General features: G+C 38.0%; 1 protein-coding gene across 1 annotated transcript in view; it reads left to right on the forward strand.

Annotated features, from left to right (window-relative positions):
* LOC127543146 (mitogen-activated protein kinase kinase kinase kinase 4-like) overlaps positions 1-23,044 on the forward strand; it is a 216,880-nt gene that overhangs the window by 181,934 nt on the left and 11,902 nt on the right. The window contains exons 21-23 of the mRNA XM_051969166.1: positions 7,304-7,438; positions 14,463-14,563; positions 19,707-19,856. Coding sequence (XP_051825126.1) covers positions 7,304-7,438; positions 14,463-14,563; positions 19,707-19,856 — 386 coding nt within the window. The remainder of the gene's footprint in view (positions 1-7,303; positions 7,439-14,462; positions 14,564-19,706; positions 19,857-23,044) is intronic.

The raw sequence follows: 23,044 nt of genomic DNA on the forward strand, positions 1-23,044 counted from the left end.
CAGATGAACTGTCATTTCCCTAATGCTCTCGATTTCCTCTATGTTGTCTTGCTGTTTCCTCAATTTTAGATCAATACCATGAACACCTTTTCTGCCTCTTTCCTGACCTTCAGATTTGCTTAACTATTAAACCCTAGCTTGATTATCACTCAGCTTGTTGATTCTCTCCATTCACAATTTGTACCTGGGCCCTGATTGCTCCTAATCACCAAATGGTGATTCTATATTTTATAATATTGTCTCAATGCTTCTCCAACAAGGTTCATTCTTGTCTTCTCCTTGTTCTACTTACAAGTGGTAAAGTTATGATTATCTCCATTTTACAGATAAGAAAATCGATTCCTAAAGATCAAGTGACTTAAATCACTGGCTCAAGGTCATGCACCTACTTAAGAGTATATATGGCCTCAAAATATAGTCTTCTATCCCCAAATTCAGTACCACTTTCCATTTGTAATAATCTACTTTGCCAATCCAGTTTCTATTACAATTCATTGCTTCTAAAAATAATCTCATTTTAACCATTTTAGTTTCATTTTTCATTTTGATATTTTTATTTTGCTCTTAGAGGGTAAATAAAAGGCTCAGTAGAACTTATCCACGTATCAGATTGGAACCTAAAGAAATGTCAATGGGACACTCACTGATTTCATAGGCATTTGATACTGGGGTAATGTTGTTGTTGACTTTCCCCAAGGAAAAAGTAGCTTAATCTTAGTTCTTTTAAATAAAGAAATATTCTAAAAGTACAAAAGCCATTTAGTGACAGATTTTGATAAAAGGTGTCAAAAGACATCATAATTTCTCATTCTGAGTCAGTCCAGTAAATGACTTCCAATAAAAAAATGTTCAGATGTATTTTCAGAGACATGTAAGTAACTTTTGTAATTGTTCATGGATTTCATGGTCAGAGTTATGGAGAAGTAGAATGGATGATTAATGAACAAAAAAAACTACTCAACTAGCACAGTGGATGAGCACACTGATGTCAGGAAGGCCTGAGTTTAAATCCAACCAGAGCCATTTGCTAGTTGTATGACCCCAGGCAAGTCACTTAACCTCTAGCTGCCTCAGTTTCCTCATCTAGAAAAACAAGTTAATAGTATCATCTATCTTGAATATTTGTTGTGAGGATAAAATGAAATAATATTTGTAAGCACTTTGCAAACCTTCAATTAGTTATCATCATCATCATCATCATCATCATCACCACCATCATCAGAGAGCCTAGTGTCAAAGTCTCTACATTTCATTCTTCTTACTTTCTAAGGCTTGCCAAGGTTATATTAGGAGCTGGTGGCGGGAGATGTCAGATACAGGGAGGAAGAAGAATAGATAAGGGTCCATTTTTCAAAGTGTATAGGTGTTTGAAGAAATAAGAATCTTTGAAAGTCAGTTTTATGAACTGGTAAAAATTTGCCAGAGGCTTATGGTTAGGAAACACTAAATGAAATTTAAAAACAAAAAAAACCTACACAAACCAGGATAGCAAGAAGAAATCCAATGAACTAACTAAGAATAATATTTTCTATGTACAGGTGTCAATCTGCTGGTAGGAACAGAGAAGGGGCTGTGGCTGCTGGACAGAAGTGGCCAAGGAAGAGTTTACTCTCTGATAAATAGACGCCGATTCCAGCAAATCGATGTCCTGGAAGGGCTCAATGTGCTGATTACCATTTCAGGTTTGTTCATGATCCAAAAGTGACTCTGTTTTTGCCTTCCTTTATAATCCCCAGCACTTCTCTCAGTGCCTCACACATATTAAGTGCTTCATAAATGCTTACTTGTTGACTGATTGAATAATTGCTGTACCAGGGGAGCTATTACACCCATAAATTAGCTTGTGAATTGTGTTAAAAAACCTTCTTTTATGTAGTAAAACACAAGCAAAACAAAATTTGTGTAAAGCTGAGCCTTTATCAGCTTCTATGCTTAGCTGTATGTCTGAATTGCTATTTAAATTATCTTTCTAGTTTTGCTCTAAGTTTTTTATTTGGATTCAGAACTTGGGATCATAGAATCTTAAATAAAGAGTCAAGGGCCATCCGGGCCAAGTCCCTCATTTTACAAAGGGGATACTGATGCCCAAAGAGATCTTTTCCAAAGATCAGAGCCCCAGAGGTAAGCTTTAAACCCTGGCATATTAACTACAGAACCAGTACTCTTTCCACTATACCAAATAGAGTAGTTGTCCTCTTTTCCCTTTCCACATTTTTCCCTACCCCAATCCTCTACATCAAGACAAAGTAGACATCAAGCAAAAAACCTTCTTATTTTGCCCTTTCCTTGTCTTGGTATCTTGAAATCTGCCTTTTCCCATGGAAGTAGATAACCTAGTTCCTCAGGGCCCAAAGCTTCTACTGTCACAAATCCTTCCAGTTCCTAGGACAGTTGACACAGAAACAAGGATCTAAGACTTTCCCAAGGAGCCATGAGGTTAGACCATGGGGAAGGAACATAGTGTAATAAAGAGAATTCTGGAGTTGGAATCAGGAATATCTGAGTTCAGATCCTGCCTCAGATACAAGCTGTGTGACCCTAGGATTTCATCCCCTTTGACCTCAATTTCCTCATCTGTAAAATGGGAGTTGGGATCATTGACTCTAAGGATCCTTCCCACTCCAGATCTGTAATCTTATAATCCCTGAGAATTGGAGTATAGGGAGTGAGGTGGTGGTGGACAACAAACTGTCAGGGAATGCAAATTTTTGAGAAGTAGTATCTGGGACCTCTGTTTTTAAATGTGTATGATTATGGTAATGATAATTAGTTAGTACAATGTACCCTGGTAGATTATTAACATTGACTCTCGAGATTGGACAGAATAAGAAGGAAAAAAAATATACAAAATAGTCTTGATTCTATAAAAATTATTCTAATTATACTCATTCATGAAAAGAGCTTACTGGTTTAATTACCATGTAGACAAATAATGATCAAATGCATCATTAAACACGTGCCAGATTAACTTGGTTGTAATTTCTAGTTGATCTTAACAGATGCTCATTCTTCATAGTTTGTTGCTCACATAAGAAAGGTCGTAACTCACAATGCAAAATCAAAAAAGAAATAGAGAGACCATTGCCTTTTGTTCTACACTACCTCTAACATATTGGAAAACATCTGGATGTTTTCAAAATTTTATTCTGCATGGTTTTATATTTTTTTGCTTTTTGTCCAGCTGTCTGCAGCTATGTAGACACGGGCCAACTGTGACCGTAGATATGTTCAGAAGACAAAAGTGAGGGCAGATATCAAGAGGATGGATGCAAGCATGGAATACGCCTATAAGAATAGTTGCAACAATGCTAAACTCAAAATCAGTTGTGGCTAGTGAAGAAAGCTAAGGACAAAAGGAATTGGGATCATTTAGCTACAATGGGAAAAATAGGAAGATCAAATGGATGCTTCAAATGGATGGGCCAATGCTAATTGATACAGAGAAAGCAGAGTTGCTCAACTCTTCCTTAGCTTCTGTTTTTTTCTGTCAAGAAAAATGATTTTAGCACTGGAATTGATGGAGGTGATACCCAAGTTAAGTAAGGAGATGGTAACCAAGCCTCTGGCTGTTGTGGATGGATGAAGTCATCTGACCCAAATGAAAGTACTGAAAGAACTGGCAGATATGATGCTATCAGAGATGTATGAAAAACCATTTTTAAGAAAAGCTTGTATAGGGCAGGAGATGTCTGACAAGATTGGAGAGGAGCAAGTGTCCCTATATTCAAAAAAGGGGGAATGGGATGGAATCTACAAACTGCAGGCCAATGAGTTTGACTTCAATCGCTAGCAAAATTCTAGGAACCAGTGATCACAAGTAGAGTGATCTCAGCAAGAATAAGGCTTGCCTGATTCACCTTGTTTCCTTTTTTTTGAAGGGGTTATTAGTCTGCTATCTATGGGGAATGTTCTGGATACAGCTCCCCTGAAATTTATCAAAGGATTTTATAAATCCCTTCATGCTATTAATGTGTTAAAGATGGAATTATATGGGAATAGTTTGCAATAGTTTGATGTGGATTTGGGAGATCTCCAGTGGAGTACCTCAAGAATTTGTGCTTGGCCCTGGTCTATTCCATATTATTTGGAATAACTTGGTAGCATGTTAAACTTGCAGGTATCACAAAACTGGGTGGAGTCATTAATGTGGAAAACTCAGAATATGAAATGATCTTGACATGCAAGAATAGTGAGTCAAAGTCTTTCAAATGAAATATGATAAAGATCAACATAATGTCTTATCTTGGGTTCAAAAAAATCAATTTTATAAATATAAAGTAGTAAGGATATAGCCACATCAATGGTTCTTTATCTGTGAAAGGGCAGTGCTTTTCAGTGACCTCTATGGTCTACATAAGTCAGTAGCATGATGGAAGCTAAAAAAGCTAGCGTAATCTTTATCTCCATTGAGAGAGGGAGAGTGTCCAGGATGAGGGAGGTGCTAGCTGTTGCAGACCACATCTGGAATCTCATTTTCAGTTGAAGGTCTGTGTCTTAGGGAGAAAACTGAGAAGCTGCTGAGCCTCCAGAGGAAAATGGTCAGGATAGGGAAAGGCCTCGAGGTCATGTTATATGAAGATTGTTGAAGAAACGGAACACGCTGAGCCTAAAGCAGAGAATACTGAAGGGTGCCATGCTAGATGTGTTCAAATACTTGAAGGCCTGTCATATGGAAGAGGTATTAGACTTGTTTTCCTTGGCTCTAGAGGGCAGAACCAGGAGCAATGGGGGGAAGTTGCAAAGGGGTCCAGTGAGGCTGGATGTCAGGAAGAACTTCCTCACCATAAGCACGATCCAAGTGTGGAACTGAAAGCCATGCTATAGTTCAAAAGCCCACAGTTTAGTTTGGCCACATTAGAAGAGGCTGAGGGTGGGTGTATCCATCAGAAACTTGACACTCCATCCAGACTACTCTGGAAATATGTTCAAGATTGATCCCAGAAGTGAGACCTTCAAGGTTGGCTACAGAAATATTCCTAACATCTGCCTCAAAAGGGAGGGAAGAGGGGAGAGACATCAAAGAAACAACAAGCTGGAGGTCACCATATTACCACAGTTTCCATGTGGAGCCCAAGGAATTGCCTAAAGGCCTCCAGTGAGGAGGAACCCATTACCTCCCAAGACAGCCCACCTCCCTTTTGGACAGCTTACTCTCCAGGCCTAAGAACAGTGTGTTTTTAAAGTTCTTGCCTGGAGATGAATTGCAAGAATCTGTAAGTAGAGGTGGGGCAGGCAGAGAAGGGGAGTGGTCAATAGATAAAAAATGGACCTCTATTAAAGTCCTCCTCTGTTGCTTCACTGTGGCTTGGGAGAGTCCTGAGTTCTCAAAAGCTGTGTCAGCAGAATTTGACCTGGAAAGGTTTCAAGTTAAGGTCCAGGAATGCACTATATGTCTCAAGGGCCAGGCTAATAATAATAGCTGACATTTATCTAGTGGTTTAAGGTTTGTAAAATTAAACAATCCTGGAAGGTAGGTGCGATTTACCTCCATTTTACAAATGAGGAAACTGAGGCATAGAGGTTAAGTTATTCACCCAAGGTCACACATCTAGTAAATAGCTGAGGTGAGATCCTAATTCCAGGTTCAACTTTTCAGCCACTACATGAAGCTCCCCTAGTCTAGCCAAGTTCAGAGAGCTGTGTTCTCAAGTTAGCCATAGAACAATGCATGTTTTGGTCAGAGCCACTTGCTTTTTCTTTTTATGCTATTTTATTTTTCAAAATACATCCAAAAATAGTTTGCAACATTTACCTTTGCAAAACCTTGTGTTCCAAAATTTTTCTCCCTGTTTCCCTCCTTTTCCTCTCCCCAAGATGGCAAACAATCCGATGTGCATTTCTTCCAAACATATTTCCATATTCATCATGCTACTCAAGAAAAATCAAATCAAAAGGGAAAAAATTAAGAAAAAACAAACAAGCAAACAAACAACAACCATAAAAAGGTGAAAATACTATGCTTTGATCCACCTTCTATCTCCACAGTTCTCTTTCTGGATGGCTCTTTCCATCCTAAATCTGTTGAAATTGCCTTGAATCACTTCATTGTTGAAAAGAGCCAAGTCCACCACAATTGATCATCACATAATCTTGTTACTGTGTACAGTGTTTTCCTCATTCTGCTCACTTCACTTAGCATCAGTTCATGTAAGTCTGTCCAGGCTTTTCTGAAATCAGCCTGTTCATCGTGTCTTGGATTTGTTCAGCCATTCCCCAACTGAGGGGCATGCACTCAGTTCCCAAATAAGCAAAATATTAACCTTAACCTCTTCCTTTATGGAAAACAGGGGGCAGTTCATTCATTCCTTCATTAAATTAACATTTATTAACCAATTATCATGTTCAAGGAATAAAGATAGAGGTTAGAACTATGATTTCATTGGTATAGGGAACTTCCAGGTGAGGAAACTACCTATTCTAAAGCAGATTATCACTTGTTCTATAATTTATAACCATAAGAGAGTTATATAGAGCATTGAAAGATTAAGTGACTTGCCTTAGGCCAGACCTCTAATTTCAAGTGGTGGGAATTCTAAAGTAGAAACACCTTTCATTACAGAGCTTCTTCCCTCTGTAATTTATAGTGTTCCAGTTTTACTTGGGGGCACTGAGACGTTAAGTGATTGTAACAGCTTTTTAAATTCATCTCCCTGCCTTCAGTATCTCTTTTACCTGTCCAGTCCATTTTATATTTCTCATTCAGAGTAATAGGGACAGAGACTGGGCCTGGGATTTCATTAGTAGAGGTCATTCTCCTTACCAATACAGGGGGACACTTGTTTCAAAACTTCGAAAGCACAAAGAAGTTAAATGATTCTCCTAGGACAACACAGCTAGTATATTTGAGAAGCAAGTCTTGAACCTAGGTATTTCCCATTTTTAGGCTGGCAGGCTGCTCTGTATGCAAAGCAAGAAAAAAGGAACAATTTCTTCCCTCTAAGAATTGACATTCTATTGGATAAGATGTGGTCCTTGCCTTCATGGACCTTAGCATCTAGCAGGAACTTAAGACACAGAGAAATCCCATTATTCTATTATTGTAGAATAAATGAATTAGAGAGGTTGGAAACAAAGGGCCAGGGGCATTTCAGAGCAAAGATTTACTCATAGTGTGGCTTAGGGAGGCCTTCTTGGTATTTGATTTGATTTAAAGAGTATCTGAGGATTTTAAAGGTGGAAAGGGAAGAGCAAGAGTATTTATTCTAAGCCTATGGCTTAGAGTCAGAAAAGAACAATTGTCCTGAATACAGTGAATAGAGGAAAGAGAGGTTATTTCACTTCTGTGTATTTCCATGTTCATCAGGAAAGAAGAATAAGCTGCGGGTGTACTACTTGTCCTGGCTGAGAAACAAGATTCTGCGTAATGATCCTGAGATGGGAAAAAGACAAGGTTGGATCTCTGTGGGAGACCTGGAAGGCTGTGTGCACTACAAAGTCGGTAAGGTTCATCTCAGGTCTACTCTCCCTTCTTGACTTCCACTTCCTTTGGTATCATTAATCATCAGGAAAGTGGTCACTAAGGGAAGAAAGAATTACAGTTTGAAATATAAGGGTAGGTGAGACTCAAAAGCCTTCAGGAGTTTTATGTTACACCCCTAACTCCATCCACTCCATTCTGATGGACTCCAGTTCACTTTTGATTCCTCCTCCTCCTGCTATTTCTTCCTCCTTTCCAATCCTAATCCAGTGTGCTTAATCTTCATCTAAAGCCAAAGTCCTATCCAGCCCAAACTCTTCAAAATACAGTCCAGGAGACCTAGTTCTACCATTTACTATGTGACCGTGAGGAAGTTATCATGTAACCTCTTGAGCCTCAGTTTCCTCAGTTGGAAAGTGGGAATAATATTGCTACTCTTCCCTCCTAGAGTTGTTGGGCAGGTCCAGTGACTTTCCTCTGGGTAAGAAGAAAGGAGCTACATAAATGTTAGCTCACTCTTCTCTGCTTCTTTGGAGCAGCAAAAATGAAAAAAAGTGTGAATTGTGCTGCAAGGTTTGCCAAGTGTTTCACAATAGTTTTGACCTATTGCAATATTATGCCTGTTTTATAGATAAGAGAACTGAGAGATACTTACTCAGGGTCACACAGCTCATAAGTACCTGACCTAGGGATTCAACTAACTCAAATATTTATAAAGCATTTTTTACATCCAACATAGTGTGCAAGACACAAGGGACACAAAGACCAAATTGAAGCAGCCCCTGTCCTCAAGGAGCTTACATTCTACTGGGGAGAGACAATACATACACAAATGAGGAAATACAAAGTAATTTAAGTTTCAGAGGAGAGAGTATCTTTAACTTGAGGGAATCAAGGAAGGCTTTACAAAATGGCAGTACTTGACCTGGACATTGAAGGATGAAAAAACATTCATAGACATTGTGCATTAGAAAGGGCTTCTTGAAGAAAATGGCATTTGTTGTTTTAAATATGCTGAGAGTTGGGAGTGAGCATTAAATGCCTTTCAAGATGGGGAACAGCCTAACAGAAGATGAGAGACTGGAGTGATGTGTTAGGTGGGAGAAATGGCTAATAGACTAGTTTGGCTAGAATGTTGACTAAATTTGATCCCCTTCTAGGTTGGCTCCCAGTCTAGCACTCTTTCCATGATGGTTGATGCCTAATCCATAGCAGCGCCTAATACATAATAACAGAGCAAAGCTGTGAGGAATCCTAGAACAGAGGTTCTTCACTTTTCTGTGTTGTCGATGCTTTTGGCCAACTACTGAATGCAACAGACCTCTCTCCAGAATCATGTTTTTAAATGCATGAAATAAAATACATAGATCCAGTTACAGAGGAAGGCAATTCTATTAAAATCAAGATATAATTTTTCCCAACTAAGTTCATAGATAACCCCCCCACACACACACACACACCTAAATCATTCAGTCTAGGAATCCCAAGTTAAGAACTCCTTAGAGTTGTGGTATCAAAATCAAATAGAAATAAGGGCCACTAAATTGTATATGAGAATCTCTGTGAACCATAAATTTAGTTCTAAAAGTGTGTTTTTATTTATTTTGTTAAATATTTCCCAATCAAAGTTCTGCTTCGAGCTGCACTCAGAGTGTTGTAGTTGGAACATGTTTGACATCTCTGCCTTACAACATATAAAGAATATAAAATGACATAACAGGAAATACCTTTGCCCATTTGATAGTTGTTTTGATTTATGTTTTCCGGTGACTTCTGTGAATTGAAGCATTTTTTAAATGGTTGTTGATAGCTTGCATTTCTTCTTTTGATAACTGCTTATTGCACATCGATCCATGGGGAAATGGCTCTTGTTCTTTTATCTTTTTATAAATTTTACAAATCAGTGATATCTCCCAGAATCCTTTCCATTTTACTATTTTGCCTCTAGGTTTAAAACTTTGGAGTCATCTTTGATGCTTTCCTTTCTTTCACCGCTCCTCCTATATCTAATATACCAAAGATACCAAATCTTCATTTCTTCCTTGTAAATGTCTTTTGGAGTTTCCACTCTTTCTCCCTGTTCCCACTGCTACTGTCCTACTCCATAAATTCACACCTATGTTACTGTAACTTCTGGTTTCCCTACCTCCAGAAAGGCACCCAGTCTTTTTACTAAATAAAAATGCCAGACACCTATAGAACTCAAGAGATAATCAAGATAGCAAGGGGCCACTGATATACCTAAATAGGTAACTATTTCTTCAAACTCTCTTGGTGTTCCAAAATGACTAGCTGGCTATGTCTCAATAGCTCTTCCTCTAACCAGTGAGCAGAACAGACCCAGGTTGGTCTAAGCTATCTACCTGAGGCATTATCAGTGCTAAAAACACTAATTCCAACTCCACTGACCCACCTATCTGCATTTATATAGAACTGTGTCTACATAGATAGTTTGAAGGAGGAAATAATCCAAGAAAACATCATCTCTCTTCTCTCTGTGTATATAACTGCTACCCAAACAGCTCTTTCAAGGATTATGAACCCAGAAAGGAAAGAGACCAACTCTGAAGTTACAGTAGCTAAGCTGCCCCCTATATACTTGCAGGTTCTGTCATTTCAATTCCATTCAATTTTTAAATATTTGTTGAGCACCTTTTACGTGCAAAGCCCTATTCTAGGCACTGGAGTTACAAAGTCAAAGATGAGAAAGCCTCTGTTCTTAAGGAACCTACATTTCTGGAGTGGTGGTGGGGGTGGGGATCCATATTATAAAAAAGTAATTAAATACAAAGTGTTTTCAAAGTCACATTGAGCTACTTCATACTTATGGGTATAAGCAAATTATAATTCTTGGAGCAGGAAGGCAGCAGTTGTTGCCAAAAACCCAATGAAGTCACCACCATCCCCCTCAGAGCTCAGGCTTCTAGGCAAGTGTTTCTGAACTGCCCCTCCTACTGTTCAGGTTCAAAAGAGACCCCAAAAAGGTTGGGGTCTTTCCCCAAAAAATTCAAAAGAATTTCCAGGCTTGAACCCATCTCTAAGTCAAGGCGCAAAATTTATTATAATTGTAAAACCAATTGAAGCAGGCTAAGTTGCAAAAGGATTTAGCAAAGAACCAAGATAAAGAAGATAAATTTATAGGACAAAGAGAGATCAGAGTTTCATGTTACTTATTTGCTAATTTTTAAGGGGTGGTCTATTCCTTACTGCCTCAGGAACTTGGTTATCACAGACCAACAGATCGTCTATCTGACAGTCAGCACTGTTTGTAGGACTGTACTATAGTACTCCTAAGGCCAGGAGACTTTAGAATCATTGACAGACAGAGTATTAGAAAAATAGCATTCTATAGTCAGAAGACCTCAGGATTACTGCTATATTTCCCCTGAAAGCTGCACCTTATGCATCCCATCACTACCACAGACAGGAGAGCCAGATGAGACCTCTGTATAACAGGGCTATGACAGTATAGCCTGCTCACTTGAGAGGCTTTACTGTGTGTTGCCACGGTTTGTGTTGCCTGTGATTAGGTGTATCCCTGAGGAGATTCTTGTGCTCCACTGGGAGTTACTAGAGATCTCAAAGCACAGTATATCAATAATGGCATTTCATAAAGTCAATGGCTGCATCTCTGACACCTCCATCAGAGGTAACCTGTAGACACCAACCATCCTGACAATCTGAGCAAGTGGCTCACATTTATATAAGTTTCTATAGTTTATAAAGCACTTTCCTCACAACTCTGTGAGGTAGATATCTAGACATTATTGCCCCATTGCTTATAAGTGAGGAAACTGAATCCCAGAGAAGCAGATGGGACTTGGCCAGGATCAAAAAACAAATAAATGTCAGAGTTAGGGTCCCCAGGTCGCCTTACTTCAAGTTCAGCATTTTCTCCACAATACCTTATGTGAAGATAGGATTACCACCAACAAATCCATCCCTGGAGGGGCTAGGGGAGAAAGAGAAGACAGGGAGACAGACAAATACTCCCAGGTGCAACTTGTTTTTGATTACAGCAAGAGCAAAGACCTAAATCTTTCAAGGCCACCATAAACCCACTTCTTTCCTTGTGGCTCCCCACAGATGTAAATACCACCCAAGTTGCCCCTGAATTGCTGTGGAATTGTAGCAGATTGATTTTTACAATTAATAATGGGCAAGGAGGCCCTTTCTAAGATGTCTAAGGGGCCAGAAGTAGCTGATGTCTGCAGATTCCTCAGGCCCCCAAACTAGGCCATCTTCTATAGTTTGGCAGAAGCTCAGCCCTTCCTTAGCCACTTTTCCCTTTGCTAGGAATGTTTTTTCTTCTTCCTCACTTATTTTAAAGAAATTCCTGGGCTTTTTTTCACTAAACTCTCCCAACTCTCTTTTCTCCCTTCCAAAAAGGAAAAAAAAATAGCCTGATTACAAATGAAGCAGGGAAAAGTTCTTTGACAACATCAGCCAAAAAAGGTGGAGTATCTGAAGTGGAGAAGCTGAGCTGATATTTGGATGAGCCCCTGTACGCCAACTTTGTCCTCTTTTACCGTAAAGAGAGGCTTTCCCAGAAAACTTTCATTAAAGGATTGTTCACCTGAGTGGATGACATGCACAATCAACGTATTTCATCTGAGACCTAGATTTGACAACTTTGTTCCGCAGACAGAACACGCACATGGCTTGCTTACTTGTCAGCTGCAATCACGTCTGCTTTGACTTGCTTTCAGTATGGCTGCTAATTTGGGCCAACAGTTCTAGTTGGCATCATGCTCAAAGTCCTAACATCTACAGTCCTGAAACTGTCCTCAGAGCCCCCTCTCTCTTCCTCCTTGTTCATGCTGCTGCTTTTACAGCTAGCTGGGTTTCCCAAACGATACCAGAGAAATTCTGATCGGAACTAAGGCAACGAAGCTTGTGGTGACAGATAGGCTTTGATAGGAATCTAGATCTTGTTGTTCTCCCCTCAGCGTATCCAAACTGATGTGGAACTCCCCTCTTTGAACTGGGGAACTGCACAAGGCAGGCCCGTTCAAGTGGATAAATAGGCTACCCTCGATCTTGGTTCTCATCCAATATGTTCCAGAGCTGTGCTCTCCAGTGCCTGACGCATGGCAAACGAAGTGCTAAAACTGCTGTCAAAGTAATGTAGAGTGATTTCTTGGCAAGCAGGTTGGTATGAGGACATGTTCAAACTTCAAAAAGATTGCTCTGTTGCTATTCACTTCAGAAACAGGACTGAACGACTTCAACAGGACTCCCTATCCTGCAAACATAGGATCAGATTCCTACTCCCCAATGAATACTTGATGATTTCCCTCTCTTTTCCCCTCTTTCCCTTCCCTTCCCCCCACCCCAACTTTCTTTCAAATGGCTGTGCCAGCAGGTGAATGGCAGGCCAGTTATCTGGCTTATGTAGACCTCATTTGAGAAAAGTGGCTTGGAAAGTCTCCCTTTCCCTACTCATGTATTTCTCATTTATCATAATCCAGCTTGCAGATCTTGATTATTAAGAGATTGATGATCTACTCTGTGGGTTATTCAGGCTTCTTTCTCCTTCCTGATGCCTAGAACTTTTTGTAAAGCATCACATGGGTTTATTTATATCAGTGTTATAGTGGATGAGGCTCTGGACTTTGGAGTCAGGAAGACCTAAGTTCAAATACCACCTTAGACACCTGCTCGCTGTGTGGCCCTGGGCAAGTCACTTGTTAGCTCAAATGGGTCTTAGTTTCCTCCCCTATACAATGATGAGGTTAATTAGATGATCTCTAAGGTCCATTCCAGCTGCAATCCTAGGATCCCCTACCTCTATGACCAGCCCTTCTCAATCTGTTTTATTAGATCATTAATCATTTTGTTAGTTCATTCTGCTTTTTTTTTTTTTTTTTTTTTTTTTTTTTTAAGTATGGGTTTACTCTATTCTGGGCCTTCTTTCATGCAATATAATTATTGAAAGTAATGTTGACTCAGTGACAGTTCTCAGCCCTGCTTGTCGGTGTTGGGAGAGGTACTATTGGGGAAGACAACACTGAGTCTGCAGCTTTTTTCAATATGTGCTGTTTATCACTTACTCCTACCCTTAAATTGTCCTATACCTGCTACCTTGGGGAAGAACTAAGATTCAATTGTCCAACCGCTTTTGCTGACACTGACCTACCTGGATCATCTTTCTCTCACTATGGAAGTTACCAATAAAAGCTGACCGTCAGAGCTCAACCTGCCAACCCAGCACTGTTATCTTGATATATTTAGAAAGGGCTCTTTTTAAATTCTCTTTGCCTTAAGTTTTGCCTTTTTAATCATAATAAAAGCCCAAATAAGGAATTTTTCTTTCAACACTCTCTCTGGGTGATCTCATTAGCTAACCATGGGTTCGATTATTATCTCTACATTAGTGACTCCAAAATGTATTTATTCAACCTTAATTTCTCTTCTGAACTCCAGTCATCCATCACCTGTGGGATATCGCCTCCTCAATATGCTATAGGCATCTCAGACTTAACATGTATAAAACAGAACTCTTCTCTCCATCCCCCCTCTTCTATTTCTGTTTGTGATGAGGTTAACACCATCTTTCCAGAAACTCAGGTTCACAACCTCAGGGTCATCTTTAATTCTTTTTTTTCCTCTTCCCCTTCCGCCCATATCTCATTGGTTGCCAAAAGCATTGTCAAGCCTCTCTCCACAACTTGTATATCTGCCCCCTTTCCTCCCTTACAGCTTACATGGTAGTTCATGCTTTTTATTCACTCTCACCTGAACTTTTGCAATAGTCTCTCACTTGATCCCCTTGGTTTCAGCCTCTCTTTTTTCCAATGGATACCCCTACTCTGCTGCCAAAATAATCTTCCTTAAGGCACAATGGACCATGCCATTCCTCATTCAAAACATTTAGTTATTTCTTAATTTCTCAGAGATAAAGTGCAAACTCTTTAGCTTAGAATATAAAGTCCTTTACAATCATTACCTTCCACATACACTGTGTTTCCCCCCCAAAAAAATATTGATCTCCTAGCCACGTTACAAACTAGGCATTTGACCTCTGTGCTTTTGTCTGTCGTAGTTAAATATGAGAGAATCAAATTTCTCGTTGTCGCTTTGAGGAATTCAGTCGAGGTCTATGCGTGGGCACCGAAGCCATACCACAAGTTTATGGCCTTTAAGGTAAGTGAACCATGATCATGTCCTTCATTCCAAGATATGCCATTGGCAATTCCACTTGAATAGCGGAAACACAAAAATGCAAGATTCTTCTAGATTAAATAAATGTGACCATTGCAGAACAACTCCACCTATCCATTCTGGAACAGTCAGTGTGACATTTACAATACTCTATAGGTTAACTAGCTGCCTCTTCCTTTATATTCTTGACCTTTTGTTCTTCCAGATGAATTTTATTATTATTTTTTCTAACTCTATAAATTTTTTTTCATACTTTGATTGGTATGACACTAAATAAATTAATTTAGGTAGAATTGTCATTTTTGTTATATTAGTTCATCCTCCCCATGAGCATTTGGTATTTTTCCAGTTGTTTAAATCTGACTTTACTTGTGGGAAAAGGGTTTAGTAATTCTGTCCATATAGTTCCTGGGTTTGTCTTGTAAAATAAACATCCACATATTTTATATTGTCTACAGTTATTTTAAATAGAATTTTTCTATCTCTTACTGTTGACTTTGTTGGTAATATATAGAAATGCTAATGATTTATGTAGGTTTGTTTGATATCCTACAACTTTGCTAATGATGTTAATTGTTTAAAGGAGTTTTTTTAGTTGATTATTTAGAATTCTCTAGTATGCCATCATATTATCTGCAAAGAATAATAGTTTTGTTTCCTCATTGCTTACTCTAATTCTTTCGATTTCTTTTTCTTCTTGGTAAAAAAATAACATTTCTAGTAAAATACTGAATAATGGTGGTGATAATAGGCATCCTTGTTTTACTCCTGATCTTTCTGAGAATGTTCCTAGCTTATCCCCATTACATAAAGCGCTTGCTGGTGGTTTTAGATAAATACTGTTTATTATTTTGAGGAAAACTTCATTTATTCCTATGCTCTCTGATGTATTTTAATAGGAATGGGTGCTGTACTTTGTCAAAAAGCTTTTTCTGCGTCTATTGCAATAATCATATGATTTCTTTTAGTTTTGTTTTTGATTTGCTCATTGTGCTGATAATTTTCCTAATATTGAATCATCCCTGCATTCCTGGTATAAATCCCACCTGGTCATATCACCATATCCTGGTGATAAATTACTGGAATATCTTTACTAATATTTTATTTAAAATGTTTTCATCAATATTCATTAGGGAAATTGGTCTATAATTTTTTTTCCTTTTTTGGTTCTTCCTGGTTTGGGTATTAGCCCCATATTTGTGTCATAAAAATTTTGATAAGATTCCTTATTTGTATATTTTTCCAAATGGTTTACATAGTATTGGAATTAATTGTTCTTTAAATATTTGGTAGAATTCACTTGCAAATCTTTCTGGCCCTGGAGATTTTTTCTTGGGGAGTTCCTTAATGACTTGTTCAATTTCTTTTTCTAAATTGGGGTTATTTAATGTTTAACATATATTGGATTACTTGCCACCTAGAGGAGGAGATGGGGGAAGGAGGAGAAATTGGAATACAAGGTTTTGCAAGGGTTAATGTTGAAGAATTATCTATGCATGTTTTGAAAAATAAAAAGCTTTAATAAAAACAATCAGGATAAAGAAAAAAAATAAAACAGGGTTATTTAAACATTTTATTTCCTCTTCTCTTAATTTGGGCAATTTATATTTTTATAAATATTCATCCATTTCGCTTAGATTGTTAAATGTATTGGCATATAGTTAGGCAAAATATCTCCTGATTATTACTCTAATTTCCTTTATATTAATGATGAATTCACACATTTTATTTTTGATACTGGTAATTTAATTTTTTTCTTTCTTTTTTAAATCTATTAATCAAAGATCAATCTATTTTATTGTTTTTTTTCATAAAACCAATTCTTAGTTTTATTTATTAGTTCAATAAACTTTTTACTTTCAATTTTATTAATCCCTCCTTTGATTTTCAGAGTTTCTAATTTGGTGTTTAATTAAAGATTTTTAATTTGTTCTTTTGCTAGCTTTTTCCCCCTTTATTCACATGGATTTTATTTTTATTTATTTATTTTTTATTATAGCTCTTTACTAATAAGACACATAGATGCATGGGTAATTTTTCAGCATTGACGCTTGAAAAACCTTCTGTTGCAACTTTTCCCCTCTTTCCCCCAACCCTCCCCTAGATGGTAGGTAGTCCAATGCATATTAAATATGTTAAAGTATATGTTAAATACAATATATGTATACATATTTACACAGTTATCTTGCTGCACAAGAACAATCATGCTTAGTAATAAGATAAAAATAATCTGAGAAGAAAAGCAAAAATTTTGCTAGCTTTTTAATTTCATGCTTGGTTTGTTGACTTGTTTTCTCTATTTTATTCATGTAAGGATTTTAGATAGAAAATTTCCTCTAAGAGCTGCTTTGGCTACATTCTATAAATTTTAGCATGTTTTCTCATTATTGTCATTCTCTTTGATGAAAGTGTTGATTGTTTCTATGATTTGTTGTTTGACCTATTCATTCTTTAGTATTAGATTTTCCAATTTTTTTAGGTTATCTCTCTATGGCTCTTTACTACATGTAATTTTTATTGCTTCATGATATAAAAAGGATACATTTAACATTTTGGCATTTCTGCATTTGATTGTGAAGTTTTTCTGTTTTAATATGTGCTCATTTTTTGTGTAAGTGACATTTATTGGTTTTTTTTTTCCCTTTATTTATTTATTTATTTTAATTTTTTAATAACTTTTTATTGATAAAATGCATGCCAGGGTAATTTTTTACAGCATTATCCCTTGCATTCACTTCTGTTCCAATTTTTCCCCTCCCTCCCTCCACCCCTTCCCCCAGATGGCAAGAGTCCTTTACATGTTGAATGGGTTGCAGTATATCCTAGATACAATATATGTGTGCAGAACCGAACAGTTTTCTTGTTGCACAGGGAGAATTGAATTCAGAAGGTATAAATAACCCAGGAAGAAAAACAAAAATGCAAGCAGTTTATATTCATTTCCCAGTGTTCTTTCTCTGGGTGTAGCTGCTTCTGTCCATCTTTGATCAATTAAGGCTCTCTTTATTGAAGAGGTCCACTTCCATCAGAATACATCCTCAAACAGTATCGTAGTTGAGGTATATAATGATCTCCTGGTTCTGCTCATTTCACTCAGCATCAGTTCATGGAAGTCTCGCCAGTCCTCTCTGTATTCATCCTGCTGGTCATTTCTTACAGAACAATAATATTCCATAACATTCATATACCACAATTTACTCAACCATTCTCCAATTGATGGGCATCCTTTCATTTTCCAGCTTCTAGCCACTACAAACAGGGCTGCCACAAACATTTTGTCACATACAGGTCCCTTTCCTTTCTTTAGTATCTCTTTGGTATAAGCCCAGTAGAAACACTGCTGGATCAAAGGGTATGCACAGTTTGATAACTTTTTGAGCATAGTTCCAAATTGCTCTCCAGAATGGCTGGATGTGTTCACAATTCCACCAACAATGTATCAGTGTCCCTGTTTTCCCACATCCCCTCCAACATTCCCCATTATCTTTCCCTGTCATTCTAGCCAATCTGACAGGTGTGTAGTGGTATCTCAGAGTTGTCTTAATTTGCATTTCTCTGATTAATAATGATTTGGAGCATATTTTCATATGTCTATAAATAGTTTCAATTCCTTGTCTGAGAATTGAAGTGACATTTATTGTTGAGAAAAAGGTACATTCCTTCCTATTCTTATTCAATTTTCTCTAAAGGTCTCTCATGCTTAACTTTTCTAAAAGTCTATTCCCCGCCTTAGCTTCTTTCTTATTCATTTTGTGACTAGCTTTATCTAGCTCTGAAAGAGAGAGGTTGAGATTTCCCCACTAATATAGATTAGCTGTATATGTGCTGACTATTTTTTCACTTAACTTCTCTAAGAATTTGGATACTGTGTCATGTTTTACCTTTTCCTACATAGTTTTGCTTTTCAGAATTGCATCATACTTAGCCACGCTATTTTTTTTTTTGTTTTGTTTTGTTTTGTTATCATGGATTTGGGGTAGTCCAATAATTCTTAAATTCTCTCTTCTGGATCTATTTTCCAGGTTAGTTGATTTTCTAATGAGATATTTTACATTTTCTTTTCTTTTTTTCATTCTTTTGGTTTTATTTGACTGATTCTTGACGGAGTCATTAGGCTCCACTTGCCCAGTTCTAATTTTTAAGGAATTATTTTCTTCGGTTAGCTTTTGTATCTCCTTTTTCATTTGGTCAATTTTACTTTTAAAAGAGTTTTTTTCAGTCAATTTTTGTGCTTTTTTTCCAAGCTGTTGACTTTTTCATAATTTTCCTACATAACTCTCTTTTCCCAATTTTTTTTCTCCCTTACTTGATTTTTAAAATCCTTTTTGAGCTGCTCCAAGAGGGCTTACTTAAGACCAATTCATATTCTTTCTTGAAGCTTCACATGTAGGCATTTTGACACTTGCCCTTTTCTGAGTTTGTGTTTTGATCTTCACTAATGCCACCATAGCTTTCTATGGTCAAGGCTCCTTTTTGTTTTTTGCTTTTTCACACATTGTACTCTGCTCCCAGGGTACAGGAGGCACTGTCCTAAGCTTCTTGTGCTGGAGGCCAGGGGCCTGGCCACTGGCTTTCTGCTCCAGGACCTCTGGTGCTGGTAGCTTGCTTAGTGCACTGAGGTGGCCTGGCCTAGTCATTCCTATTGTGCTGGTAGTACCAGAGTTCGCAGTTTGCTCTTTCTGCACCAGGGCACGGCTTCCACTAGCTTGCCCAAACACCGTCAGCAATGGGCTTCACTCCCCTTTTACCCAAATCAGACATACCTTTCCTGAAGTCCTTCTAAGCTATCTTAAGATGGAAAATTGTTTCATCCCATCGTTCTGTGGGTTTTGTCACTCCAGAAGCCATTTAGAGACTTGATTTAATGTCGTTTCTGAGGGAAAATGGGGAGAGCTCAAGCAAGCCCTTGGCTTCTCTCTTGACTCCATTTCTCAAGTATATCATTCTTAGAACTTGACCAGAATATGACTAACAATATGATCTTGTAGTTTGTCTCAAATGTTCTCTAGAACCTGCCTGGGATAATTTGACCCCCCTGGGGTTTTTCATCCTTATTAATCTTATGCTGGCTAATCCCATGAAATATTATTTCATTCTTTCTCACCATATTGTTTTATGATTGCAGTCGTTCCCCTCCCTTTATCAGAAGCCTCTGGCAGTTGACCTCACGGTGGAAAACGGACAGAGACTGAAAGTGATCTACGGCTCAGTAGCAGGATTCCATGCCATTGATGTTGATTCTGGGATGGTTTATGACCTATATCTACCAACTCATGTAAGATAGTTCCTTCTAATCCCCATAAATGATTATTTAATGATAATTGTTTTCTTTCCTTGCTAACTCTTCTAAAGCTTTTGAAAATTTCAATCAGGTTTTTCTTATAGTAACTACCAGCACTGATAAGGAGTGCCCAATCATATGTATATTTACCATGGGTAAAAAAAAAAATGACAGCTCTTTAATTTTTCTGACTTCCAGTTCATTAGCTCTTTCCTCAAAATGCAAAGTGACCAGTCTCTGTTAAGATGTCTTCAGATGGGGAGAAACCAACAATGGAAAATTATATTCTCAATAGGTGGAAATAATGGAAATTGGAGTGGAGGGGGGCAAAGAATGAATGCTCCCACCTAGATTTTGTATTAGAAGGAAGGAATATCAAGCCTAATGTGAAATGCATCCTAAATTTGAGAAAAGAAGATTTCAAAAGGTTCAGAGAAAGGAGAGGTAGGATCCCATATACCAAAATCTTACTTTGAAAATCAGCCAAGAAGGGCTGAGAAGTTTTCAAAAATCAAATTCTAAAGACAGGCAAATGATTCTGATGAAGAGAAAAAAGGATAATTTTCTGGAAAGACCAATGAAGATGTACGGAGAACTTAGATATGGCTGAGTTATTCAGTTGGGAGAGCAGAGGAGTGCTATAGATAGAGGTTACTGAGATTTTAGTACATGTTCAATAAAATCGCTCAGGTTACAATTTTCATGGAAAAGAAGGTGAGATATGGCATAGACAATTAGGTAGATTTGGATCTAGTTGAATGGTCAAGGTCAGCTTAGAAAAATTTGGATGGTGAGCTCTAATGGTTTGATATCAACTTGGCAGGAGGTTCCCAATGGAGTGCCCCCGGGATCTGTGCTTGGCTCTGTTCTATTAAACATTTCTACATAAATAACGGCACAGATGGCAAGCTTATCAAATTCACTTAAGCCACAAAGCTGATAGAAAGGGCTAACCCTGAAAGACAAAGTCACCGTCCAAAAAAAAAAATGTTGACAGGCTACAACATTGAGCCAAATCCAATAAGATGAAATTTACAAGGGATAATTGCAAAGACTTACATAGATCAAAAAATCAAATTTATAAATACAAGATGGAAGCAGCAGTTTGGCAGCCAAGTGATCTTGGGCCACATTAGAGAGACATGGCTTCAAAAAAATCAGGAAACAATAGTCCTCTTTCTACTCTGCCTTTGATTGCCTTGCTCCATTTCATACAAGTAATAAGCATAAAGGTGAGAATTGAACCCAGGCCATCTGGCTTCAAAGCCAGTAGTCACTTCCTTGCACCACACTATCTTCTATAATATAGAAAGGCTAAGAGAACAAGGTTGTTCCTTGTCCTCAATGCAAACATGCTCCCACTCTTTTTCTTTTCATTTGTCTTTGCTTTTATTGAATGTGTTTTCTTTGTACTGATATTTAAAAACTTCTACCAGGAAGGATTTAGGAATCATCATTAATATGATAAAAATCCCTTCCTGAGCAAATGACTGATGGGATTCCAAGCCTATTATTACCTCAAGGAGGTAATAAAGATGAGGAGTGAGAGCAGGAGGTGGATGATATCAATAGTGAGGCAGAGGAAGAAAAAAATAACAACATCCATTTCTCTAGTGCTTTATGCTTTGCAAATTACTTTCCTCAAAACAACTTGTAGTGAATAGAGTGCTGGCCTTGGATTCGATATGAGTTCAAATCCTTTTCTATCCTACCAGAAGGGAACATTTTCTAATTACTATATAAGATAGGGGAGTGAGGGAGAAACACTTTAAGCCTTAAGCCTTTTAAATCACTCCTTTTGATAGCAGATACCCAGCTTAATTAGGATAGCTCATGTATGTAACCAAAATAAATTTTTAATCTGAATGCCCTAATATCATTGGCCTCTCAGGAGAGCGTGGATGTCGTTCCTCTGGGTTCTTCCTTTGTAAAACAGAACATCCTAAAAATAAACGTTAGCTTCAAGTTGCTGGATCAGAAATGCTGTGCCTCTCCTAGGGGACCCCAACCTGTTCAGAAGCTTTGCTTACTTTAGGGATTGTTGAAGAGACAAGAATTAGCCTTTGGTGTCTATAGTCCAGTTTGACTGGAAAATGCTTGTATCGAGACCCACTGGCTCTCTCTTGGTCTTGCACTAGCACCTGAATTCTTTTTCTCTCCTGCCCTTCAACTCTCCTCTGCACCAGTAGCTCATGGGAGTACCAAGGCAGCACATTAAAATCACTCTCCGCCTCTGGATCCCAGTTTTAGTTTTGCGGATAGTAGCAGCCGAGACATGGACCCAAGCACTCGGCCTGAGTGCTCTCAGTTTGGCAAGGACGGCTTCTGCCCTCTCTGTGGTGGTCAGTACGTGGGACTGTGGATTTGAGGGTGGAGGGATGGAGCTGGCTTACGAGAAGCCCTCCCCCCATGTTGCTAGTTTGGAAATGGTACCAAAGAGCTTCATGCCGTTTACTTTGGGGGAAAATACTTGACTGGGAAAATGTCTAGTGTTGGAATTCGATTCTGTCATATACTACTGTTGTCTGCAGCTGGAGAGTTAGAGATGCTAGGATGTTCTCTCATTCCTCAAACAGTTCTCTTAGTAAATGATCTGGATGTTATTTTTTTCTGTATAGTAAATCTCTCACATTTAGTTCCTGATTTTATGCAGTAGTCATAAGCTATTGAGTGGCAATGGTTTCTTTGGTCAAATATCACATAGGAAAGAGAATATCCACTAAAGATGTTTGCATGTAGCACAATGAAATATTTGAAGTGTAGTGCACCTTTAAAAATGTCAAATGATTCCATTTCTAGTTTGATTAGAAATTCTTCTTAGATTCTAAGGTTAATAAGGAATGAATAAATTGAGGGTATTGAAGCTTAGTGTCCATTATCCTCAAGTCTTCTTACTATAAGCTGATGAGCCATTGGCTAGCCCTTGCTTGAGAAAAATCCTTTTGGAATCAAATGGCTTCTCTTCTTTCATGGTTTGTAAACATTGCTTCCTTGAGCAGAATCCAGGAGATTCTTCTGTGTCTGACATCTATCTTGACTTCTTCTGAGCTAAGATTTCTTATCAATATGAAGTGAAAGATTGAACAGGGACTATTTTATGAACTCTACATAATAACCGAAAAGAGACTTTTTTTCCAAGGGCTGGAGAGAAAAGCCTAGTCTTGTGGTGAAATTGATGTTTC

The sequence above is a fragment of the Antechinus flavipes genome, chromosome X (assembly GCF_016432865.1).
Source record: "Antechinus flavipes isolate AdamAnt ecotype Samford, QLD, Australia chromosome X, AdamAnt_v2, whole genome shotgun sequence".
Lineage (NCBI taxonomy): Eukaryota > Metazoa > Chordata > Mammalia > Dasyuromorphia > Dasyuridae > Antechinus > Antechinus flavipes.